At 47.5% G+C, this 27,192-nt stretch overlaps 1 protein-coding gene across 1 annotated transcript in view; it reads left to right on the top strand.

The window, feature by feature from the left end:
- Positions 1 to 27,192, top strand: part of ELP1 (elongator complex protein 1) — a 1,128,708-nt gene that overhangs the window by 309,592 nt on the left and 791,924 nt on the right. Inside the window, 1 exon segment of the mRNA XM_030194341.1 lies at positions 3,381 to 3,471. Within this exon segment, the coding sequence (XP_030050201.1) occupies positions 3,381 to 3,471 (91 nt within the window).

Raw genomic sequence — 27,192 nt, 5'->3', positions numbered from 1 at the left:
CCCCATCCCCACGGTTACCACAGGGCCCCGTGTCATTCTCTACTTGTCGGCTCTTCTCTTCTTAGGCTTGAATGACTCTGAGGTAAATTAAACGTTCTTTGCTTTTCAAAAAATTGTAGTTCTTTTCCTTTAATGCAAGTTAGCAAAGGCAGTATAGCAAATGAGTTTAAAACATGTTTCATTTTTTCACCTTTCATTCTTGATTTGACCGTTACAATGCGTGCTAACTTATCCAAAGTGATGATATATGCCAGTATATCCAGCTCAGGTGGGGTACTTACTGCCTGACGTTTTCTGCTGCTTGCACTCTGCTTCCTTAACTACAGTATTTCTCAAACCTTTTCATCCAATCTACTATTTTAGCAGTTGAAAATTCACATGCTCCTGGCCCCCCCCTCCCACACTTTCCACTTCCTCCTCCTCCTTTCATCCAGAGCAGAAGGGTGGCACCAGCAGCAGTGGCGACAACAGTGTCAGTAGTTGGCTAAGCACCTGAGCCAGTGTAAGCTCACAGACTTAGTACTGTGCATGGATTTGCAATCTAAAGGGAAACTTACCATGAGCAGGTGAGGGCTTCTGAATGTTCACTGGCTCACAGGCCACATTCTGACTACCACTACAGTGGAAATTGAGGTGGGGGTGAGGAGGGCGGAGTGGCCCTTTTTCTTTGACCTCATTTGGAGTCCTGGTCCACAGTTCGGGAGCCATTGGCTTGCTACTTCCCTTTTCCCTCAGCCTTATTAGGTATTATTCTCTGTTCTCCTTTCTGAGATTTCTTCTCTGCTCTTTAAAATTGTATTCATCTTTGTACATGTATTTACCTTTCAAATAGTGGTTTCTTTATTTGGATTTATGCCTTTTCAGAAGTAGCTCAAGGGCCCTGATGATCACTATCAAATGCAGGTGCTAGAGGCTATTAGTGCTGTAATAGTGTCCACATTTGCTCCCATTCCATAATCAGAGCCGGCTCTGACCGTAAGTAGCATGCAATTGCATGCAAAACAAGGCATTGCCTATTCCTCCCCAGTGCTCAGCGGGCAACATGCCAAACGCTGACACTGCTTACACAGCAAACCCTATGCTAACTTTAGAGCTGTTGTTAGGATTTGCGGAGCACTGTGGAGAAATGGGGAGCCCTGACTTTCATGCTTATAGGCCCCCACCCCCCCAGACATGGGACTGGAGGTCTGGTGGGCCTACAGCCCCCCCCCTAATTCCCTGATGGCCCAATGGACAACACTACCCCCCCCCTCGTACCTTTAGAAGCGGAGGAGGGAGCAGCACTCCCTCCTCCTGGGGTGCTGCCTACAAAGTAGCGGTGCCCCATCTAGTGCATCACCATTTTGAAGACAGTGCCCCAAGAGGAGGAAGTGCTACTCACTCCTCCGCTTCTAAAGATATGGGGGGTTTTGGGGGGCAGTAGACCATCAGAGCATGTGGGGATAGTGTTGCCCACTGGGCCACCAGGGAAACTTGTCTGGGGGGGGGGGGGGGGGGGGCTGGTCTGACAGGTCCTGGCTTTTTTTTTTTTTTTTTTTTTTTTTTACAGCCCAGACCTGTCAAACAACTTCTGCAGGAGGATTTTTCCTTGGGCATATGCTCAGGCACAATCCTCTGCAGAAGCCCCCCCCCCCCATGATCAAAACTAATAGCATACATTTGCATGCTATTAGTTTTGATCATCAGGGCTTTATTTCCCAAGTGTGGAGAATTTGATCATCTACCCTAAGGTGACTTAAATTTAGGTATATCCATTTCCCCAGAGGGCTTACAATCTGAGTTTGTACCTGAAGCAATAGAGCAGGGCTTTCCACGCTGTGTAACAACCCTAAATGGGATCCCAGAATCTGTGTTTAGGGTCACAACCTGGGTGAGCTGAAAACAAATGTTATCGGCCATGCTTCCTGTCAAGTCTCATCCTCCCTGTCTCATTAGCTCGTAACCTTGGGTTCATCTTCGACTCCTCTCTCTCCTTCTCTGCACATATTCAGCAGACTGCTAAAACCTGTCGTTTCTTTCTCTATAATATCACCAAAATTTGTTCTTTCCTTTTTATGCACACTACCAGAATCCTTATCCACATTCTTATCACCTCTCGCATAGACTATTGTAACTTGCTTTTCACAGGTCTCCCACTTAGCCATCTCTCTCCTCTTCAATCTGTTCAAAATTCTGCTGCGTCACTTGTATTCTGCCAGTGTCGCTATGCTCGTATTAGCCCTCTCTCCGCAAGTCAGTTCACTGGCTCCCTAGCCATTTCCGCATACAGTTCAAACTTCTCTTATTGACTTACAAGTGCATTCACTTTGCAGCGCCTCAGCACCTCTCCCTACACTCCTCCCCGGGAATTCCGTTCACTGGGTAAATCTCTCTTATCTGCACCCTTCTCCTCCATTGCTAATTCCAGACTCCGTTCCTTTTATCTTGCTGCACCATATGCCTGGAATAGACTTCCTGAGCCGATACTTCAAGCTCCATCTCTGGCCATCTTCAAATCTAGACTAAAAGCCCACCTTTTTTATGCTGCTTTTAACTCTTAACCCTTACTCGTTCAGTACCCATATTTTATCATTCACAACTTAGTAATTCCCTTCTCTTATTTGTCTTGTTTGTCTGTCCTAATTAGATTGTAAGCTGTGTTGAGCAGGGACTGTCTTTTCATGTTCAAGTGTACAGTGCTGCATACGTCTAGTAGCGCTATAGAAATGATAAGTGGTAGTAGTAAGCTTGAGCTAAAATTAGGCCTGTGCAGGTTCCATGGAAGGGGATGATGGCAGCATTGGTTGTGTTGCTACAGGAAGCCAGGAGCAGCATAGAGGACACATGCTTTCTGTGCCCACAATAGTGAGGTTGCTGCAAAAGAGGTTTAAATGACTTTTCCAATGTTGCAAGGAGTGTCAGACTGTCAGTGGGATTTGAATCATTGCTTCCCTGCTTTTTAGCTTACTGCTCTTTACTAGGTTATTCCTCCATTTCATATGAGAAGGACTTCTAGTGATTTTCCTTTTGTGCTATTAGAAACACTTTCGTTATTTTGTTTATAAGTCTCAGATTTAGCAGCATCCTCTGCTGTGTTCATCACCAATTACCTGAGGGCTATGTCCCTGAAAGAAGTCTGTTGTTTCCCTACTTCTTTCTCTTCCCACAACCGAGGTGCTTCAGTAAATATCTGGCAGACTGACGTTTCCTACTATTAGTATTCATTTTTGACGCACACCTCATACTATAGTGGATAGCAATAGTACACATTATGGGCTTCAAACTTTGATGTTGGGGGGAAAGGTGAATCTCCTACAGGTTTTATACTACGTATTTTTTTTGTTCGTTTTTTGTCAATTTCTTTCTCTCCCTCCTCATCTTCACTTTTGCTATTTGTATAGGAGCTCGAAAAATCAGAATATGGAACAGAGAGCTTGTCCTGCAGTCTACAAGTGAACCAGTGTCTGGCTTGGAAGTGGCCCTTTCCTGGAAGTGAGCATCAAAACAGGTTTCCTTTCTTGTGTTTCTGCTATTAAAGGGTATACTTGGTGCCCATATATATAATTTTTTTTTCCTCCTGTGAAACTCTTGTAGACTGGTAATGTATCTTTGTGACTAGAGTACCATACAGATCACTCTCCCTGAGCTGGTATGTGATTACATGAAGGTTCCTTTTCCCACAGATATTAGTCTTGTGATTATCTGTCTAATATTTTGTCTACTAGTATTAAGTTTTTACTTACCCATCTAAACATGTGGATATATGCTCTCCAGCCAACAGCTGGAGATTGAGAACTACAGGTGGTAGGTGAGAGATTCTGTGCAGCCTCATCTGTTCAGGTAAGTTGAGATATTCTAGATATATTAAAAAAAAAAATCGCTTGAGTGTAGAGTCCCAGCAGTGGGGCAGCCCAGAACAGGTTTTGCTTCTGAGGGTTGAGAGTGGTGTTATGCTTGGGAACTCCAGGTCCCCCTCTTTCCTGCCCTGCACCCACTCCTTCTTGAAAGGGTCAGATGTCTGTGCCTCTGTCCCTCTTCCCATGAGAGCCCTTTTTAGAGTTTTCCACTGATTGTTTTTCTTTTCTTTTTTTTTTTTTAATCTTTATTTTATTCTTGAGTAAAAACAATGCCTGTTTTCTAGCAAAAAAGGTGCCGGTACTCAAATGCGAGACCACCCTTCAGGGGTGGGGTGATCACTGAGGGACCCACCCCACAATAGCCAGGCCCCCTGCAACCAGTCACAGAATCTATGAAAAGACAGAATTGGTGTGTAGAGCCTGAGCTCTTTTACTATAACTTGGGGACTAAGTCAATTTTAGCAGGTAATGAAAAAGGTGCTGGTACTCAGTTCCCCCAAGTACCCCCTCAAAAAAATCCCTGAGTAAAAGAAAACTGTATAACAAACACTAAAATACCAAACAGTGTAATAAAAACAATGCTGATTTAACTACAGACATTTGCAGCAGCTCCCAATCCTCAGATACCCCTTCCCCCTACCCTCAAAGCCCCACAAACACCAGTTTACAACCAAGATAGAGGCCACCCATATAGATCCTTCTTGGCGACCTCTACCAAGAAAACAAAATCATCCCCTTCCCCATTGAACCCTACTAAAACCAGCCCCCCTCTCCACCCCAGCGTTGCATGTCCGATACACCAGGAGCAACCTTCATATATTCAACATGGCACTTTGAGCTCTATGAGGAAGGGCCTCCCACCCAGGATGCCAAATCTGCTGAAAAGTCCTCCAAATTTGTGGAGAGCCCCTCCTAGCGTCCAATTTCTCCAGTTTTAATAAATAATACAGTTCATTCCTCCATTCAGTCAGTGTTAGCAAGTATGATTGCCTCCAATTTCTCAAGATACATTTCCGAGCCAAAACAAAAGCCTTTTTCAGTAGATTATTAGTCCCTCTCCTCGGTCCCAAGGAGACGATATTAGAAAACAGTTGTATATCTGCCTGCAGTGGTAAACGTTTATGCAGAACAGTTTGCAAGTATGCCATTATATTCTTCCAGAACGTTTGTATGCTGTCACAGGACCAAAACCTTATGTGGAGTAAAGTGACATTGAGGACATTTCACCCGTAGCCGAAAAACCGACCTGAAATGCCTGTCCTGGAGCCACGTAAATCTTCAATAAAATCTTGTACTGGTGCTCCTGTATTGGCACTGATCTCACAAGTACTTTAATGTATTTCATGAGGAGATGGAGACCAGCACAAGTCACTTGTTCATGGGACCAAAGTTTTGCATTCTAAGCAGCAGCTAAAGCGTCATAATCCCATGGCACCTGAAAAATGCCAAGACTCCATTGGTAAAAGAGACAGGCTTTAGTCAGATGAGACAGAACAAAGGTTTCAGTTATCGTCAGCCATGTCCTCCACCAAAGCTGAGCGGTCCAATCCATCAGTATAATGCTTCACTTGGCAATAAGTATACCAGTCTTGTTTTTAAACCAATCCAGCTGTCTCCAATTCAGCAAATGGTTTCACAGTACCACTCTCCATGAGCAAATCTTTAATATAACAAAGTCAATGGGTTTTTGCCATCTTCTCAAATACCCTTTGGAACCATCCAGGTCTAGATCTTTATTGCCCCAGAAAGGCAACAATACTGTGGTACGTGGCGTTACCTTCAATTTTCGGCAGAGCCAGAGCCAATGCCAACCCTGCCTTCTAGACTTCAATATTGGATGCTGTCATGTAGTAAATATCAAATGAGATGATTTAATGTGTAGGTAAGATAAAAGATGCACAGGTGCCACCAGTTGTTGCTTTATGGAAAGTAGTGTGAAGTAATTGTTGCCTTTAATCCAGACTACCAAATGTCTTATCAAGCAAGCCACTCTTATGTTCTTATGTTATGTTCTTATGTTCTATTTATCTGGTGTTATGCTACATGCAAGATCTGGCTTCTTGGGGTTTCAATTTATTTTCTGTCTAGATATTTCTACTGTATTTCTAGTTTGCTTTAGTTATTCTGTATTTGGTATCTATGTTTTGTGTGTGAGACCAGGTATTCTTTTAGCATGAAGTTTTTATTTAGTGATTTGTAGTAATTTGGCTCATTTAGTTTTCTCATTAGAGCTATTGAAGTTCTGTGACCCAATGTAATATTTAGGGCACCACCTTTTTGTCTTTGTCTTAGAAGTTAGATTTGCTATAGGTCCTGACTTTATTTGTAGAGCTGCATTACTTCATAATATGCTTTGTACTGAGTTTGTTGCTATTAATGAGATTACGCTGAATCAGAAATATTTTTATATGGCGAGTATTGTGGCAGGGCTACTCAGTTCTGGATCTCAGGGTTCACAGGCAAGTCAGGCTTTTAGGATATCCACAACAAATATGCATGAGAGAATTTTGCATACAAAGGAGGCAGTGCATTCAAATCTCTTATATGCTTAGAAACATGTCGGCAGATAAGAGCCAAATGGCTCATTCAGTCTGCCCATCCACAGCAACCACTATCATCTCCTTTCCTTAAGAGATACTACGTTCCTGTCCCATGCTTTCTTAAACGTTCATTATGGATATCCTGAAAACCTGGCTTGCCTGCGAATCTAGAGGACTGGAATTGAGAAGCCCTGATTTTATGGGGACATTTTCTAGCTGTACCCGTTGTTGGAAGAGGGATAGCGGGTTCTGTGGATGCAGAATTTATTTGGCTTTAATTCTGTATGGCTAAAGTATGTGTGTGTTGGGGAATTCTCCGAGGACAAGCAGGCTGCTTGTTCTCACTGATGGGTGACGTCCACGGCAGCCCCTCCAATCGGAAAACTTTACTAGCAAAGGCCTTTGCTAGTCCTCGCGCGCCGATGCGCACCGCGCATACGCGGCCGTCTTCCCGCCTGAACCGGCTCGTGTTCGTCAGTCTTCTTTTGTCCGCGCTTGGGACGGTCGTGTTTTGCGCCGTTTCGCGCCCCTCAAAGTTGACCCTTGCGCGTCTAAGCGATTTTCGCTGAAAAAAAAAGAAAAAAAAAAAGGACCTTTACGGTCTTTACCCCTTTCCCGTGCTTCCAGCTTTTGCCCCGCGTAAGTTTCCTTTTGCTTTCGGGGTAGGCCTTTTTTGAGGCCTCGGTACGGGTTTTTTCTCTCCCTATTTTTGGTGCCTATATCGCCATTACGAATTTTGATTTCGCCAGCGTGATTTTTCCGCCCATGTCATCGAAGTCTCCCAGCAGCTTCAAGAAGTGCACCCAGTGCGCCTGGGTAATCTCGCTCACTGATAGGCACGCGTCGTGTCTTCAGTGTCTGGGGGCTGGGCACCGCCCGCAGGCCTGTAGTCTTTGCGCCCTTTTACAGAAGAGGACTCAGGTAGCGAGATTGGCCCAGTGGAACGTGTTGTTCTCGGGCTCTTTGTCGACAACAGCACCGGGGGCATCGAGTGCATTGACGTCGACAGCATCAAGACCTTTGACCTCAGCATCAAGGCATCGACCCTCTGCATCGTCGGTACCGAGACATCAAAAGGCTGCGTCGGCATCGGTGGTACCGGGACCTCCACTAGTGCTGATGTCGTCGGACGGTGGTGCTTCGACTGGAGTGCAGGTGAGGGCTGTCCATTCTCCTGCTGGTGGCGGTGAGCCTTCGGGTGGGTCTCCCCCTACCCTGAGGGCTCCTGCGGTACAGCCCCCCCAAGACCGACCTTCTTCGGCCTCAGCCCTGAGGAAGCGACGGCTGGATTCTACGTCCTCCTCGTCGGTACCGGGAAGTTCCGGTGACATGCTTCGTTTGGAAAAAGTCAAAGAAGCATCGACACCAGTCTCCTTCCCGCATCGGTACCGAGAGCTCTGGGTCGCCGAGGGAGTCGGCACCCAGTAGGCATCGGCACCGGGAGGACCGCTCACCCTCTGTTCAGGAGGTGTTGATGCGCTCCACCTTGGACAGCCCGGAACAGACTCTGACCTCGACGCCTGCATCGGCTTCCATATCTTTCTCCACAGCTGCTCTGCACGAGAGTCTCTGGGCCGTTCTCCCAGAGATCCTGGGAGAGCTGTTGCGCCCTTCCCCTCCAGTACCGGGGGTGCTTGCGCCTCCGGTACCGTCGAGTGAGGCGCTGGCTGGCCCCTTGCCCGGGGTGAGGTCTCCGACATCGGTGCCGCTTGCGGTACCGACTGCAGTAGCCTCCCAGGAAGGCTCCCCGACGACGTCGGCGGAGGGAGCTTCGCCGGTGCTGGCGAGGGAGTCTACCTCTCGACGCTCCCATCGTGGCCGTGTTTCCACGGAGTCGAGCCGGGCACGGCTTCGGACACAGGTTCATGAACTTGTGTCTGATACTGATGGTGAGGCCTCGTGGGAGGAGGAGGAGGACATCAGATATTTCTCTGACGAGGAGTCTGATGGCCTTCCTTCTGATCCCACTCCCTCCCCTGAAAGGCAGCTTTCTCCTCCCGAGAGTCTGTCTTTTGCGGCCTTTGTCCGGGAGATGTCTACGGCCATCCCCTTCCCGGTGGTTGTGGAGGATGAGCCCAGGGCTGAAATGTTTGAGCTCTTGGACTATCCTTCTCCACCTAAGGAAGCGTCCACAGTACCCATGCATCATGTCCTAAAAAAGACATTGCTGGCGAACTGGACCAAGCCTCTAAGTAATCCCCACATTCCCAAGAAGATCGAGTCCCAGTACCGGATCCATGGGGACCCAGAGCTGATGCACACTCAGTTGCCTCACGACTCTGGTGTGGTGGATCTGGCCCTAAAGAAGGCTAAGAGTTCTAGGGAGCATGCTTCAGCGCCCCCGGGCAAGGACTCTAGAACCTTAGATTCCTTTGGGAGGAAGGCCTACCATTCTTCTATGCTTGTGGCCAAAATCCAGTCTTACCAGCTCTACACGAGCATACATGTGCGGAACAATGTGCGGCAGTTGGCGGGATTGGTGGACAAGCTCCCTCCTGAGCACGCCAAGCCATTTCAGGAGGTGGTCAGGTAGCTGAAGGCGTGCAGAAAATTCCTGGCCAGAGGGGTATATGATACCTTTGATGTTGCGTCCAGGGCCGCTGCTCAAGGTGTGGTGATGCGCAGAGTCTCATGGCTGCGTGCCTCCGACCTGGAGAATAGGATCCAGCAGCGGATTGCGGACTCCCCTTGCCGAGCGGACAATATTTTTGGAGAGAAAGTTGAACAGGTGGTAGAGCAGCTCCACCAGCGGGATACCGCTTTCGACAAGTTCTCCCGCCGGCAGCCTTCAGCATCTACCTCCTCAGGTAGACGTTTTTATGGGGGAAGGAAGACTGTTCCCTACTCTTCTAGTAAGCGTAGGTACAATCCTCCTTCTCGACAGCCTGCGGCCCAGGCTAAGCCCCAGCGCGCTCGCTCTCGACAGCAGCGTGCGCCTAAGCAAGGCCCCACGGCTCCCCATCAAAAGCAGGGCATAGCCGACATCAACGTGTCAGTGCCGGGCGATCTGCCGGTCGGGGGGGAGGTTGAAAGTTTTTCACCAAAGGTGGCCTCTTATAACCTCCGACCGTTGGGTTCTTCAAATAGTTCGGCAAGGGTACACCCTCAATTTGGCCTCCAAACCTCCAAATTGCCCACCGGGAGCTCAATCTTACAGCTTCCAGCACAAGCAGGTACTTGCAGAGGAACTCTCCGCCCTTCTCAGTGCCAATGCGGTCGAGCCCGTGCCATCCGGGCAAGAAGGGCTGGGATTCTATTCCAGGTACTTCCTTGTGGAAAAGAAAACAGGGGGGATGCGTCCCATCCTAGACCTAAGGGCCCTGAACAAATATCTGGTCAAGGAAAAGTTCAGGATGCTTTCCCTGGGCACCCTTCTTCCCATGATTCAAGAAAACGATTGGCTATGCTCTCTGGACTTGAAGGACGCCTACACGCACATCCCGATACTGCCAGCTCACAGACAGTATCTGCGATTTCAGCTGGGCACACGTCACTTCCAGTACTGTGTGCTACCCTTTGGGCTCGCCTCTGCGCCCAGAGTGTTCACGAAGTGCTTGGCTGTAGTAGCAGCGGCGCTTCGCAGGCTGGGAGTACACGTGTTCCCCTATCTCGACGATTGGCTGGTGAAGAACACATCCGAGGCAGGAGCTCTACAGTCCATGCAGATGACTATTCGCCTCCTGGAGCTACTGGAGTTTGTGATAAATTACCCAAAGTCCCATCTTCTCCCAGTACAGAGACTTGAATTCATAGGAGCTCTGCTGGATTCTCGGACGGCTCGTGCCTATCTCCCAGAGACGAGAGCCAACAACTTGTTGTCCCTCATCTCGCGGGTGCGAGCGTCCCAGCAGATCACAGCTCGGCAGATGTTGAGATTGCTGGGCCACATGGCCTCCACAGTTCATGTGACTCCCATGGCCCGCCTTCACATGCGATCTGCTCAATGGACCCTAGCTTCCCAGTGGTTTCAGGCTGCTGGGGATCTAGAAGACGTGATCCACCTGTCCACAAGTTTTCTCAACTCCCTGTATTGGTGGACGATTTGGTCCAATTTGACTCTGGGACGTCCTTTCCAAATTCCTCAGCCGCAAAAAGTGCTGACTACGGATGCGTCTCTCCTGGGGTGGGGAGCTCATGTCGATGGGCTTCACACCCAAGGAAGCTGGTCCCTCCAGGAACGCGATCTACAGATCAATCTCCTGGAGTTACGAGCGGTCTGGAACGCTCTGAAGGCTTTCAGAGATTGGCTGTCCCACCAAATTATCCAAATTCAGACAGACAACCAGGTTGCCATGTATTACATCAACAAGCAGGGGGGCACCGGATCTCGCCCCCTGTGTCAGGAAGCCGTCAGCATGTGGCTGTGGGCTCGCCGTTACGGCATGTTGCTCCAAGCCACATACCTGGTAGGCGTAAACAACAGTCTGGCCGACAGGTTGAGCAGGATCATGCAACCTCACAAGTGGTCGCTAAATTCCAGGGTAGTGCGGCAGATCTTCCAGGTGTGGGGCACCCCCTTGGTGGATCTCTTTGCATCTCAGGCCAACCACAAGGTCCCTCAATTCTGTTCCAGACTTCAGGCCCACGGCAGGCTGGCATCGGATGCCTTCCTCCTGGACTGGGGGGAAGGTCTACTATATGCTTATCCTCCCATACAGTGGGGGAAATAAGTATTTGATCCCTTGCTGATTTTGTAAGTTTGCCCACTGACAAAGACATGAGCAGCCCATAATTGAAGGGTAGGTTATTGGTAACAGTGAGAGATAGCACATCACAAATTAAATCCGGAAAATCACATTGTGGAAAGTATATGAATTTATTTGCATTCTGCAGAGGGAAATAAGTATTTGATCCCCCACCAACCAGTAAGAGATCTGGCCTCTACAGACCAGGTAGATGCTCCAAATCAACTCGTTACCTGCATGACAGACAGCTGTCGGCAATGGTCACCTGTATGAAAGACACCTGTCCACAGACTCAGTGAATCAGTCAGACTCTAACCTCTACAAAATGGCCAAGAGCAAGGAGCTGTCTAAGGATGTCAGGGACAAGATCATACACCTGCACAAGGCTGGAATGGGCTACAAAACCATCAGTAAGACGCTGGGCGAGAAGGAGACAACTGTTGGTGCCATAGTAAGAAAATGGAAGAAGTACAAAATGACTGTCAATCGACAAAGATCTGGGGCTCCACGCAAAATCTCACCTCGTGGGGTATCCTTGATCATGAGGAAGGTTAGAAATCAGCCTACAACTACAAGGGGGGAACTTGTCAATGATCTCAAGGCAGCTGGGACCACTGTCACCACGAAAACCATTGGTAACACATTACGACATAACGGATTGCAATCCTGCAGTGCCCGCAAGGTCCCCCTGCTCCGGAAGGCACATGTGACGGCCCGTCTGAAGTTTGCCAGTGAACACCTGGATGATGCCGAGAGTGATTGGGAGAAGGTGCTGTGGTCAGATGAGACAAAAATTGAGCTCTTTGGCATGAACTCAACTCGCCGTGTTTGGAGGAAGAGAAATGCTGCCTATGACCCAAAGAACACCGTCCCCACTGTCAAGCATGGAGGTGGAAATGTTATGTTTTGGGGGTGTTTCTCTGCTAAGGGCACAGGACTACTTCACCGCATCAATGGGAGAATGGATGGGGCCATGTACCGTACAATTCTGAGTGACAACCTCCTTCCCTCCGCCAGGGCCTTAAAAATGGGTCGTGGCTGGGTCTTCCAGCACGACAATGACTCAAAACATACAGCCAAGGCAACAAAGGAGTGGCTCAGGAAGAAGCACATTAGGGTCATGGAGTGGCCTAGCCAGTCACCAGACCTTAATCCCATTGAAAACTTATGGAGGGAGCTGAAGCTGCGAGTTGCCAAGCGACAGCCCAGAACTCTTAATGATTTAGAGATGATCTGCAAAGAGGAGTGGACCAAAATTCCTCCTGACATGTGTGCAAACCTCATCATCAACTACAGAAGACGTCTGACCGCTGTGCTTGCCAACAAGGGTTTTGCCACCAAGTATTAGGTCTTGTTTGCCAGAGGGATTAAATACTTATTTCCCTCTGCAGAATGCAAATAAATTCATATACTTTCCACAATGTGATTTTCCGGATTTAATTTGTGATGTGCTATCTCTCACTGTTACCAATAACCTACCCTTCAATTATGGGCTGCTCATGTCTTTGTCAGTGGGCAAACTTACAAAATCAGCAAGGGATCAAATACTTATTTCCCCCACTGTACCTCTGGTGGGGAAGACTTTGTTGAAGCTCAAGCAAGACCGAGGCACCATGATTCTGATTGCTCCATTTTGGCCGCGTCAGATCTGGTTCCTTCTTCTTCTGGAGTTGTCCTCCGAAGAACCGTGGAGATTGGAGTGTTTTCCGACCCTCATCACACAGGACGAAGGGGCACTTCTGCATCCCAACCTCCGGTCTCTGGCTCTCACGGCCTGGATGTTGAGAGCGTAGACTTTGCCTCTTTGGGTCTGTCAGAGGGTGTCTCCCGTATCTTGCTTGCTTCCAGGAAAGATTCCACTAAGAGGAGTTACTTCTTTCTATGGAGGAGGTTTGCCGTCTGGTGTGACAGCAAGGCCCTAGATCCTCGCTCTTGTCCTACACAGACCCTGCTTGAATACCTTCTGCACTTGTCTGAGTCTGGTCTCAAGACCAACTCTGTAAGGGTTCACCTTAGCGCAATTAGTGCATACCATTACCGTGTGGAAGGTAAGCCGATCTCAGGACAGCCTTTAGTTGTTCGCATCATGAGAGGCTTGCTTTTGTCAAAGCCCCCCGTCAAACCTCCTACAGTGTCATGGGATCTCAATGTCGTTCTCACCCAGCTAATGAAACCTCCTTTTGAGCCACTGAACTCCTGCCATCTGAAGTACTTGACCTGAAAGGTCATTTTCTTGGTGGCAGTTACTTCAGCCCGTAGAGTCAGTGAGCTTCAGGCCCTGGTAGCCCAGGCCCCTTACACCAAATTTCATCATAACAGAGTAGTCCTCCGCACTCACCCTAAGTTCTTGCCAAAGGTAGTGTCGGAGTTCCATCTGAACCAGTCAATTGTCTTGCCAACATTTTTTCCCCGTCCTCATTCCTTGCCCTGCTGAGCGTCAGCTGCACACATTGGACTGCAAGAGAGCATTGGCCTTCTATCTGGAGCGGACACAGCCCCAACAGACAGTCCGCCCAATTGTTTGTTTCTTTTGATCCCAACAGGAGGGGAGTGGCTGTGGGGAAACGCCCCATATCCAATTGGCTAGCAGATTGCATTTCCTTCACTTACGCCCAGGCTGGGCTGGCTCTTGAGGGTCATGTCACGGCTCACAATGTCAGAGCCATGGCAGCGTCAGTAGCCCACTTGAAGTCAGCCACTATTGAAGAGATCTGCAATGCTGCGACGTGGTCATCTGTCCACACATTCACATCTCATTACTGCCTGCAGCAGGATACCCGACGCGACAGTCGGTTCGGGCAGTCAGTGCTTCAGAATCTGTTCGGGGTTTAGAATCCAACTCCACCCCCCTAGGCCCATGTTTGTTCTGTTCCAGGCTACACACTCAGTTAGTTGGATAAATTGTTAGGTCAATCTCAGTTATGTCCTCGCCGTTGCGAGGCCCAATTGACCATGTTTGTTGTTTTGAGTGAGCCTGGGGGCTAGGGATACCCCATCAGTGAGAACAAGCAGCCTGCTTGTCCTCGGAGAAAGCGAATGCTACATACCTGTAGAAGGTATTCTCCGAGGACAGCAGGCTGATTGTTCTCACAAACCCGCCCACCTCCCCTTTGGAGTTGTGTCTTCCCTTGTTTTGTCTTGCTACATATGGGACTGACGAACACGAGCCGGTTCGGGCGGGAAGACGGCCGCGCATGCGCGGTGCGCATGGGCGCGCGAGGACTAGCAAAGGCCTTTGCTAGTAAAGTGTTCCGATTGGAGGGGCTGCCGTGGACGTCACCCATCAGTGAGAACAATCAGCCTGCTGTCCTCGGAGAATACCTTATACAGGTATGTAGCATTCGCTTTGTGGATCCTTGTGGAATGAAGTACTTCTCTTACCCCCCAGCCCTCTTTGTGGCCTTCAGTTGCTGAATAGTGTACTACTGCCTTAGCTTTATTTTTGGGGGGAAGAACAGAGCTTAGGTGTGGCAGGTGGTGGATCATTGTTTTCCAAAAAATTGGCAACCCAGTCACCAAGAAGCAGCAGGAGGCAGCATTTCCCTTACAGTCTTCTGGGAGTGAGAGGGTGGGGGGAAAAGAGGAGGTAATGGACAGCAGGATAAGGAGCTGGGAAGTATTGCTCAAAGGATGGGATATGAGTGAGGGGAAGTGCAAAGGAGAACAGAGATAGAGAAAGAAGCTGTTTGATACAGTTTATAGGGTGAAAGAGGATTGGGAAGTGATAACAGTGATGTGGTGGGGTCATCGAGTCCCACTATCTCTGCTGGGAGTGGAAACTATTATGTTAGGGCCACCAAGGCCATCTTGATTTTAGGTTGGGCCCACCAAGCCCCTCTGCACTTGCTGAAGCGATATGTATGGTTTTGGGGCTGCCTAGCCCCTCTTATTATTTTTGTGAGGAAGGGAGGTGCTGTGTTGTTGCCGTAGAGCCTCTTGTTTGGCATATTTACTGAATCCCCTGTTATAAATGTCACTGCATGCCATTGTAGGCCAAGTACTTGACACCTTAAGAGGCTCCAGAGAAGATTTAGCTTCATGAAGTGAGAGTGAGTACTCCAAAATCATAGGTTAGGACCAAACAAGCTTTAGGTGGTAATGCTCCCATCATTTGATATGGGAGAAAGACCTGGGGGAAAGAACAGCCTTGAGTTTAATCCTGATTTTCCCTTTCATCAACAACAGATGAGTCCAGACCAGGGGTTCTCAACCCAGTCCTTGGGACTTACCAAGCCAATCTGGTTTTCAAGGTATTTGCAATGAATATGCTTGAGAGAGGTTTGTATACAATGGAGGCAGTGCATTCAACTTATCTCATGAATATTGATTTTTGGGTAACCTGAAAACCTGACTGTCTGGGTGTACCCTTGAGGATTGGGTTGAGAACCTCTGGTCCAGACAGATTATGCCTGTCTACCAGCAAGTGGAGTTAAAGAACACAGAATTAAGTTCTGTGTAAGGGTCAGCAACCAGCCTCCTTATTCAGGATTCTGTATCTCCAGCAGTTAGAAGTTGGCTCTCTTGGTAGTCTGTGTTGATCTGGGTACTTTTGCTCATGGACAGGTTTTCCCTGGTACTAGTAGAGCTGGAGAGTTTTGGCATATTTTGCTATCTCCAGGGGGTACACCTAGTGGTTCTAGGTCTTCTCCCCTCCTCCCCCACTGACATCCTTCAGAAACAGGCTGTTTTAGTGCTGTGTGCTCCAGACCCAGTTTCCTTGCAGAGAAATAGCTGCTGCAGGTCAATCAGGGGGGTAAGTATGTTGGGAACTTCAGTGCTGGCCCTCCTGGCTGCATGGCAGTGCTGACCAAAGCCACTAAACACGAGTGCTCCTCTTGTGATGGGAATATGGTCCTCCTGCATGCATACTCCCCGGCAAGATTGGGGGATCATGTTTCCTCGGGGGGGGGGGGGGGGGGGAGGAAGAGACCCAACTGCATTGCCGGTCTGGTCAGAAAGTGCGGGAGTGGTAGCTATTTTAGATTTTGGTGTGCTGCAACCCAGTGGCGCACCTAGGGTAGTTGACACCCGTGGCTGGTCATTCTTTAACACCCCCCTCCAAAATCCAGTACTAGGCAAACCGAGAATATAAAACACTCAGGACCTATAAAGCAATTCTAGCATACCATAAGCTGTAATTTCTATGAGTCACACAAGGAAAAGAAAAGCATCTTAAACACTACAGTGAGCACTAGAACATCAATTCACCTATTGTAAAATGAAACCAGACAGAATAGTACAGATCGTCAATCCTGCATAGTGAATGCCAACTGAAAGCCGTGTCTTTTTCACAAACACAGATTCACCCTAATCCACTATAGAATAAGTAATCATAAACTTTCTATTTAGACAAAAATTAAACTGAAACCCCAAGATGCTACTTTCTGCATACAATGCAACACCACAGAAACAGAAAATGTAAATTTGAAAAAACTAATAAATACCAATCGCCACTTTACAAATTAACAAATAGAAATAAAACAAATATAGAAAATAAAATAATACCATTTTATTGGACTAATACATTTAGCTTTCAGAGGCCAAAACCTCCTTTCTCAGGTCAATACAGTATAGTGCTGTTACAGTATCCTATCCTGACCTGAGGAAGGGGGTTTTGGCCTCTGAAAGTTAGTCAAAATGTATTAAAATTACTCCAATAAAAAGATTACCTTATTTACATGTTCTATTTATAAACATTTATTAACACATCTACAATACTACTTTATCCTAAAGCAAAAAAAAAATAAAAATATTTTTTTTATTTACAGTTTGTTGTCTCTGGTTTCTGCTTTCCTCATCTTCTTTTCACTGTCTTCCTTCCATCCATACATAAGTACATTAGTAATGCCACACTGGGAAAAGACCAGGGGTCCATCGAGCCCAGCATCCTGTCCATGACAGCGGCCAATCCAGGTCAAGGGCACCTGGCGAGCTTCCCAAACGGACAAACATTCTATACATGTTATTCCTGAAATTGTGGATTTTTCCCAAGTCCATTTAGTAGTGGTTTATGAACTTGTTCTTTAGGAAACCGTCTAACCCCTTTTTAAACTCTGCTAAGCTAACCGCCTTCACCACGTTCTCTGGCAATGAATTCCAGAGTTTAATTATGCATTGGGTGAAGAAAGATTTTCTTGAATTTGTTTTAAATTTATTACACTGTAGTTTCATCACATGCCCCCTAGTCCTAGTATTTTTGGAAAGCGTGAACAGACGCTTCACATCCACCTGTTCCACTCCACTCATTATTTTATATACCTCTATCATGTCTCCCCTCAGCCGTCTCTTCTCCAAGCTGAAAAACCCTAACCTCCTTAGTCTTTCTTCATAGGGAAGTCGTCCCATCCCCTCTATCATTTTAGTCGCCCTTCGCTGCACCTTTTCCAATTCTACTATATCTTTCTTGAGATGCGGCGACCAGAATTGAACACAATACTCAAGGTGCGGTCGCACCATGGAGCGATACAACGGCATTATAACATCGTCACACCTGTTTTCCATACCTTTCCTAATAATACCCAACATTCTATTCGCTTTCCTAGCCGCAGCAGCACACTGAGCAGAAGGTTTCAGTGTATTATCGACGACGACACCCAGATCCCTTTCTTGGTCTGTAAATCCTAACATGGAACCTTGCATGACGTAGCTATAATTCGGGTTCTTTTTTCCCACATGCATCACCTTGCAGTTGCTCACATTAAACGTCATCTGCCATTTAGCCACCCAGTCTCCCAGTCTCGTAAGGTCCTTCTGTAATTTTTCACAATCCTGTCACGAGTTAACAACTTTGAATAACTTTGTGTCATCGGCAAATTTAATTACCTCGCTAGTTACTCCCATCTCTAAATCATTTATAAATATATTAAAAAGCAGCGGTCCTATCACAGACCCCTGAGGAACCCCACTAACTACCCTTCTCCATTGTGAATACTGCCCATTTAACCCCACTCTCTGTTTCCTATCCTTCAACCAGTTTTTAAATCCACAATAGGACATTTCCTCCTAACCCATGACCCTCCAATTTCCTCTGTAGCCTTTCATGAGGTACCTTTTTAAAAGCCTTTTGAAAATCCAGATACACGATATCAACCAGCTCCCCTTTGTCCATATGTTTGTTTACTCCTTCAAAGAATTGAAGTAAATTGGTCAGGCAAGATTTCCCAACACAAAAGCCCTGCTGACTTGGTCTCAATAATCCATGTCCTTGGATGTGCTCTGTAATTTTGTTTTTGATAATAGCCTCTACCATTTTCCCCAGCACCGATGTCAGACTCACCGGTCTATAATTTCCTGGATCTCCCCTGGAACCTTTTTTAAAAATCGGTGTTACATTGGCCACCCTCCAATCTTCCAGTACCATTCTCGATTTTAAGGATAAATTGCATATCAGTAATAGTAGCTCCGCAAGCTCATTTTTCAGTTCTATCAGTACTCTAGGATGAATACCATTCGGTCCAGGAGATTTGCTACTCTTCAGTTTGCCAAACTGCCCCATTACGTCCTCCAGGTTTACCGTGAAGCCAGTAAGTTTCTCCGACTCGTCCACTTGAAATACTATTTCCGATACCGGTATTCCACCCAAATCTTTATGTTGGGCACCCGGCAACGGCCCAAGGGCTCACCATCCAGACCTGTGACATTTACTCTCTCAGTGGCTCATTTCACAGCCTTCTGTTTAGGAGGAAGGGGAGCTGACTAACGAAGAGGAAGATGATCCCTTAGTCTACTAACTTCTTCCACAAGTAAGAACTGCCTGTCTTAATTACTGGGGACCTAGAGGTCCTTAATATATCTTCTCTGGTGTCTCAGGCAGGGGCAGCCTCGGACCCAATGACGTTGGATACCAGGCTTTTCTATCCTCTGCCTTAGACACTCTTGCACCTTTGATGACCCGCCCTATAAGGCGTACAAAACCCCAACCTTGGCTGACTTCTAATATCCGCGACCTACGTTCCTGTACCCGCTCCGCCGAACGCCTCTGGTGGAAATCTCAGGCCCTTGCTGATTTCTTACACTTTAAGTTCATGCTGACCTCCTTCCAATCTGCTCTTTTACGCGCCAAACAGGATTATTATATCCAACTGACCAACTCTCTTGGCTCTAACCCTCGACTTCTCATCACCACATTGAACTCAAGGTGCCCCCTCCCCCAACTCCCCCTTCATTATCTCCTCAGACCCTTGCTGAATTCTTTCACGACAAGGTTCAAAAGATAAACCTTGAATTCTCTACCTCGCCACCTCTCCCTCCACTAGTCCGTTCCCCTCTCGATCCTTCCCCTCATTCCTTTTCCTCCTTTCCTGAAGTTACTATAGAAGAAACTACACTTCTCCTTTCTTCCTCAAAATGTACCACCTGTTCCTCTGATCCCATTCCCACCCACCTTCTTAATGCCATCTCACCTACTCTTATTCCTTTTATCTGTCACATTCTCAACCTCTCACTTTCCACTGCAACTGTCCCTACTGCCTTTAAACATGCTGTGGTCACACCTCTCCCTAGGAAGCCTTCACTCGACCCTACTTGTCCCTCTAATTACCGACCCATCTCCCTCTTCCCTTTTCTCTCCAAATTACTTGAGTGTGCTGTTCACCACCGCTGCCTTGATTTTTCTCTCCTCACATGCTATTCTTGACCCACTACAATCTGGTTTTTGCCCTCTCCACTCAACCGAAACTGCGCTTACTAAAGTCTCCAGTGACCTATTACTGGCTAAATCCAGAGGTCAATATTCCACCCTCATTCTTCTTGATCTTTCCGCTGCTTTTGACACTGCCGATCACAGCATACTTCTCGATACCCTGTCCTCACTTGGATTCCAGGGCTCTGTCCTTTCCTGGTTCTCTTCCTACCTCTCCCTCCGCACCTTTAGTGTTCACTCTGGTGGATCCTCTTCTACTTCTATCCCTCTGCCTGTCGGCGTACTTCATGGTTCTGTTCTTGGTCCCCTCCTCTTTTCTATCTACACGTCTTCCCTTGGTTCATTAATCCCATCCCATGGCTTTTCCTACCATCTCTATGCTGATGACTCCCAAATCTACCTTTCTACCCCTGATATCTCACCTTGCATCCAAACCAAAGTTTCAGCGTGATTGTCTGACATTGCTGTCTGGATGTCTCAACGCCACCTGAAATTAAACATGACCAAAACCGAACTTCTCATTTTTCCCCCCAAACTCGCCTCCCCACTCCCCCCGTTTTCTATTTCTGTTGATGGCTCTCTCATTCTCCCTGTCTCCTCAGCTCGAAACCTTGGGGTCATCTTTGACTCTTCTCTCTCCTTCTCTGCTCATATCCAGCAGATCCCCAAGACCTGTCGTTTCTTTCTTTACAACATCCGTAAAATCTGCCCCTTTCTTTCCGAGCACTCTACCAAAACCCTCATCCACACCCTTGTCACCTCTCGTTTAGACTACTGCAATCTGCTTCTTGCTGGCCTCCCACTTAGTCACCTCTCCAATCGGTTCAAAACTCTGCTGCCCGTCTCGTCTTCCGCCAGGGTCGCTTTACTCATACTACCCCTCTCCTCAAGTCGCTTCACTCATACCCTATCCGTTTTCGCATCCTGTTCAAACTTCTTCTACTAACCTATAAATGTACTCACTCTGCTGCTCCCCAGTATCTCTCCACACTCGTCCTTCCCTACACCCCTTCCCGTGCTCTCCGCTCCATGTATAAATCCTTCTTATCTGTTCCCTTCTCCCCTACTGCCAACTCCAGTCTTCGCACCTTCTGTCTCGCTGCACCCTACGCCTGGAATAAACTTCCTGAGCCCCTACGTCTTTCCCCATCCTTGGCCACCTTTAAATCTAGACTGAAAGCCCACCTCTTTAACATTGCGTTTGACTCATAGCCACTTGTAACCACTCGCCGCCACCTACCCTCCTCTCCTCCTTCCTGTACACATTAATTGATTTGATTTGCTTACTTTATTTTTTGTCTATTAGACTGTAAGCTTTTTGAGCAGGGACTGTCTTTCTTCTATGTTTGTGCAGCGCTGCGTACGCCTTGTAGCGCTATAGAAATGCTAAATAGTAGTAGTAGTAGTAGTTTTCCCATCCATGCAGCAGTGGACTACACCAGGTGCGAGTGTGAGAGTGGCAAGAGCTATGGCAAGGCTGTGTCCACTCCTGCCAGAGGACCTGGAGAAGCTTAAACTCCTTTTAGTGGACTCTTTGGCCATGGCAGTGACCAAGAAGACTACAGTGCCGGTCCAGGAGGAGGCATGGCTCTTAAGGATATGCAGGACAATAAGCTTGTGTCATGGCTGTGGCTATTCCCCTGTGTCCAGACTCACCTTTTTCCAGTGATCTGGCTCTGTGGCTTCTCCAGGACTGCCTTGTCCCTTCATTGATGCATCTGCTGCTTGTTTGCCTGCTATCCAAGTCTCACTACAGTTTATTCAAGCCTAATTCCAAGTTGTGACATCATCAGCAAAATCCTTTATAGAGCATCTTGGAACTTTTAGGCTTTGCCTTTGCAAGAGGTTTTTAAACCTTGTCTTTGTGTTATCTGTTTAGATCCAGTTCCTGCTTGGCTTTGGTCCTGTATGCTTTGATTCCAGCCTTGCTTTGTTTCTGTGAGTCTTGTCCCTGAATGTCTTGTTTCTGAACCATGTTCCTGAAAGCCTTGCTTTTGTAAACCTTGTTCCTGAAGCTTTACTCCTGTGTAGTCTTGTTCTTGCTTACCTGTGTTTCTGAGTCCTGTACCTGGAAGCCTTGCTTCCGTATACCTTGTTCTTGAAGCTTTACTCTTGTTCCTGCCTAACTGTGTTTCTATGAGTCTTGTTCTTGAAAGCCTTGTTTCTGAACTGTGTTCCTGAAAGCCTGGCTCTTTAGTCAAACCCTGCTCTTGGTTTCTGTTACAGTTTGACTCTACCTCTGGCTCCTGCTTTAGTCTAGCCCTGCTCTTGCCTCTTGCTACAGTTATACCCTGTTCCTGCTTTCTATTAAAGCCAAAACTCTGTTTCTGCTTTCTGTTAAAGCCAAATTTCTGGTTCGTGGCCCTGCCAAGCCAAGTCTGCTCCTGGTTCCTGTCCTTGCCCAGTCAAGTCTGATCCTGATTCCTGTCCCTGCCCAGCCAAGCCTTCTCCTGGTTCCTGTCCCTGCCCAGCCAAGCCTGCTCCTGGTTCTTGTCCCTGCCCATCCAATCCTGCTCCTGGTTCTTGTCTCTTCCCAGCCAGGACTGGCTACTGCTTTGGTTGTGGTTTTGCTTCTCTTTGTTCCGGTTGCATAGCTCCTGTCCTGTTTTGTCTGCCAAGTCTGTGTCTGGATCCAGTTCTTAACCTGCCTTGCCTTGCCTTGTCTGAACCCAGTTCTAGCTTTGTTCCTATTTCTTGCCATGTTCCTGTGTGGGTTCTGTTCTAGCCCTTTGTCTTGCTTTCTTGCCTTGTCTGGATCCAGCTTCTGTCTTACCTGTCTGTCTTGTCCAGTTGTGCCTTGCCTGTTGTCCTGTCCAGATCCAATCCTTGCCTTGTCCTTGTCTAGCCCTTTTCTGTACCCAGTTTTAATCTACATAAGTATTGCCATAGTGGGACAGACCAAAGGTCCATCAAGACCAGCATCCTGTTTCCAACAGTGGCCAATCCAGGTCTCAAATACCTGGCAAGATCCCAAAAAAGTACAAAACATTTTATGCTGCTTATCCTAGAAATAAGCAGTGGATTTTCCCCAAGTCCATTTTAATAATGGTCTATGGAATTTTCCTTTAGGAAGCCGTCCAAACCTTTTTTTAAAACCGTGTCTTGCCTTGTTCTGCCTTGCCTTGTATTGCCTGGGACCTAGTCCCAGTTTTAATCCAGTTCAGAGTCTTGCCTTGTCCTGCCTGTGTTCCAGTGCTGGCCCTCTGCCTTGCTTTTTTTGCCTCATCTGGATCCAGTCTTTGTCTTGTCTACTGTGCCTTGTTACCTCTGTCCTGCCTTGTCTAGTCTCCTGGTTTTTTCTAGTCCTGTCTTGTTCTGATTCCTGCCTTGTGCTAGCCCAGGTGACTTGTCTGCCACAGCTCCGGCAGCGGTCTAAGGGCTCACCATACCTGAATCCGTGACGACTTGAGGCTTCTCTGAAGGCCACCTATGAGATTCCATCCCTGTACCTCCAGGCTACTGTCTCATCTTCCTATGTGGCTAGAACTTGTCTTAAGTTTGTTCAGCTGGCTGGGGATCTTTCCTTGTGCTTGGAATCTCCTTGGAACTCGCTACCCTAGAGTGCGTTCTCACCTACATGACGGACAGATTTTATGATCTTGGAGCCTCAGTCAAGGAAATGGCCTTAATAGTGTGGACTATGCGCCTTTGTTTGCATCATAATTGGGCTGCGGATGTGGCTTCTAAGTCCACCCTTGTTAAGCTGCTTTGTAGGGGAGAGACTGCTTGGTGAGGATCTCGAAGCTGGTTAAGAATCTGGGAGAGTAAGTCCTATCATTGAGGATAAGTGAAATTGTCCTCTCGTGGCTGAGTCATGCTTCTTGTTTTGGGCCTCCAGGCATTACTGACCTGGTCAGCTGGGTTCTATCCTCGCAATCATTTCCAGCAAAAAGTTTTTCTGTTGAAGGGGCAAGCAAGGGACTAGCCAGCGCTTAGGTATTTTTTAAACTTGTCCGCCCTTCCCAATGATGCCATGCCAGTTCCCTCGACAGCCGGGTTGATAGGCAGACACCTCTCGAATTTCTATGACCAGTGGACCCGTGTTAATACAGATTTGTTAACAGATCAGGGAAGGCTACAAGTTGGAATTTGCCCACCCTGTTGCAGATTTCTTGGAATCTCTTTGTGGCACCTGGGCCAAAAGATTAGCAAATTGGGACACCCTCTAAGGCCTTCTAGAGCTAGGGGTGGTTTCTCCTGTTCCACAAGCAGAGAATGGTTCCTGAAGATATTCCATTTATTTTACTGTTTTGAAAGAGGAGGGCACTTTTCATCCAGTTCTGGATATTGAATATGTGGTTCCGAATGGAAACTTTTAACTCGGTCATAGTTGTGGTCCATCTAGGGGAATACCTCTCAACCCCCGTGGATCTAAAGGAGACTTACTTTCACATCCCTTTCTGGGCCCCCTCATCAATGTTTCCTGCACTTCACAGTTCTAGGCCATCACTATCTGTTCCAAGTGGTGCTCTTTGGTCTTGGCAGTGGTGCCTAGGACCTTTTCCAAGGGTATGTTGCAAGGGCATCAGAGTTTAGAGGTGTACCGTATAGCATATTTTACTATTCGGACGAATACTGTGAAGAATAAGGGGCTGTCCTATCCTGGGTAGGCCACTAGAGGGCGCTGGTCCCATAGAAATGGGGGAAAAATGTCCAGGTCATGTTATTACTGAGGAGTCACTAGAGGGAGCCAGTAGGGGAATGTCCAGGTGGAGGTTGCTAGGACCAAGGAGAGTCCTGGGCTAGAAGCAGGTGTAAGTTGTTATGGGCTGGGTCCTGCCTGGAATTAGGGGGAAGAGCCTAATGGGGGGGGGGGGGGGGATAAGGTAATCAACCTCCTTATACCTACCTGAGTTTGTGAAAGGAAAGAGAAGAGAGAGGAGCTGGAAACCTGGGAGCTGAAAGAAGAATATCCCCATTTGAAGGTACTGGCTGGACTCTGGGGACTTTTGTTTGTCTGTTGTGGATAGAACTGTGTATTAAGAACAATGAGCTAGCAGCCAGGGGCTGGAGGACAGAGCTGTATACTCCTGGTGAGGGGAAAACATCTTGTCAAGGACAGAAGGCTGTTAGTACTGAGCCCAGATGTCTGTGTGTGGGAGGCTCAGTGGGAAGACCTGTGAAAGTGTTTGAGCTGGAAGAAGGGTGCCCAGGGGGCTGGAATAAAGAGCTGCCTGATGAACATGCTGTTGTTGAGAACTGCTTAATCTACATCTAATTTGCATACTAAGAACAAGGTCACCCTGAGTGGTAAAGGGACCCCGGATCTTGAGGTTGGTGTGTTCAGGATGCTGGGGAGAGATCATCTGCTCAGGAGCCACAGGCCAGTGAGGCCTGTTGGAGAGCAGGAGGAGAAGCCTCGTCTTCACAATACGAATAATGAAAAATATTATTTGGCTGAATATACTGAATATGAATAGTGGGCATTGAGCTTTAACATACAAATAATAAAAGAAGCAACGTGAAATCAGAGATCAAGTGTTTATTTCAGTAGGATTTAGCACACTGGAGCTCTGGATTATTTGTATTCAAATTTAAATTTATATTCAGCCAAATACGAATAATGTATTTGGGGCCAAATCGACTTTGAATATTCGGTACAGCCCTATCAGACTTCATCCCTACCTGGACAACTGATTTATAAGAGCCTCGTCTTTTCATGAGCGTTTGGAGGCCACTTCTAGAGTGACCACCCAGCCAAGTGATTAAAGAGAAACCAATTTCTCCAAGAGTTATGACGCCCTCCCAATCCTTTGAGTACTTGGTGGTTTGGCTTGACACCAGGGAGGGTAGGGTCTTCTGCCCACAGCAAGACAAAACTCCATTGGTGGGGCCCCACTTGAAGTATTGTGTTCAGTTTTGGAGGCCATATCTTGCTAAAGATGTAAAAAGACTGGAAGCGGTGGAAAGAAAAGCTACAGAAATGGTATGGGATTTGCGTTGCAAACCATATGAGGAGAGACTTGCCGACCTGAACATGTAAACCTTGGAGGAAAGGAGAAACAGGGGTGACATAATACAGACGTTCAAATATTTGAAAGGTATTAATCTGCAAATGAACCTTTTCTGGAGACGGGAAAGTGGTAGAACTAGAGGACATGAATTGAGGTTGAAGGGGGGCAGACTAAGGAGTAATGTCAGGAAGTATTTTTTTACGGTAAGGGTGGTAGATATGTGGAATGCGCTTCCGTGGGAGGTGGTGAAGATGAAAATGGTAATGGAATTCAATCATGTGTGGGATTCCTTTGTGTTTATCCCACACATGGTTGAACACAAAGGAATCCTATTTAGAAGGAATGGATCTATGGAATCTTAGCGGAGATTGGGTGGTGACGCCAGTAATTGGGAAGGAAAACCGGTGCTGGACAGACTTCTACAGTCTATGCCCTAATTGTAACTGAATAGATATGGAAAGTTCAAGAACAGTGCTGGGCAGACTTTTACGGTCTGTGCCCTGAGAAAGGCAAGGACAAATCAAACTCAGGTATACATATAAAGTATCACATACCATGTAAAATGAGTTTATCTTGTTGGCCAGACTTTATCTGCTGTCATTTACTATGTTACTATGTTACAAAAGAAGCTTCAGGATCAGATTCGTCATATTTTCCATCTTCAGTGCCCTCAGGCATGGGATTACATGCACATTCTGGGCTCTATGGCAGCAACCTTGGAGGGTGGAGCTTTGGGCGAGGGCACACATGAGGCTGTTGCAGTCATCTTTTCTCAGCGGGTGGTCTCCAGGACATCAGTCTTGTGAGGTCTGTCTTACTTGGACCTTGCAGGCAGTGGTGGATCTTGGGGCACAGTTTGCAATGGAGGATGTCTCTTGAAACCCTGGATTGGATTGTGGTCATGATGGATGCCAACCTTTTGGGCTGGGGGACACATGTCTTCATCTGGCAGATGGTCCCCCATCGAGGCTGGGTGACAGATCAATTGCCTAGAACTCAGGGCTGTTTGCAAGGGTCTCCTAATGTTTGCTGAAGTGCTGTATATTTACCCGATGTGCATCAACAGGCTGTGTGTGTGTGTGTGTGTGTGGGGGGGGGGGGGGGGGGGGGACATGAAATGTTTCCCTTGCCCTGGAAGGCCATCTGCTTTTCTTCTGGGCGGAGAGGAATCTTTGGGAGCTCTCAGCGGCTCATATTGTGGGGAATCTAAATGCTCAGGCAGACTTTCTCAGCAGGAAGGTGTTGGATCCCAGGGATTGGGAGTTGTTAAGCCTTTTCCTTAAGTGTGTTGGTCTCATGGGCCTAATGGCTAGGTGGTGCAGTGCTAATGTTTCTCAGGTTCTTTAGCCTCAGGATGAAGTACAATTCTTAGGGCCTGGATGCAGTCCTTCAGCCTTGACCTCTAAGGTTGCTTCTTTGTGTGTTTCCTTTGTGGCCCCTACTAGGGAGTGTTCTCCACTTGGTGACTGGTCATCTGGGCATGGTTGTGCTGGTGGCCCTGGATTGACCCAGGAGGCCATGGTAGGCTGATCTGGT

The sequence above is a fragment of the Microcaecilia unicolor genome, chromosome 2, assembly GCF_901765095.1.
Source record: "Microcaecilia unicolor chromosome 2, aMicUni1.1, whole genome shotgun sequence".
NCBI classification, from domain to species: Eukaryota; Metazoa; Chordata; class Amphibia; order Gymnophiona; family Siphonopidae; genus Microcaecilia; species Microcaecilia unicolor.
This window is presented reverse-complemented; position numbering and strand designations above follow the sequence as displayed.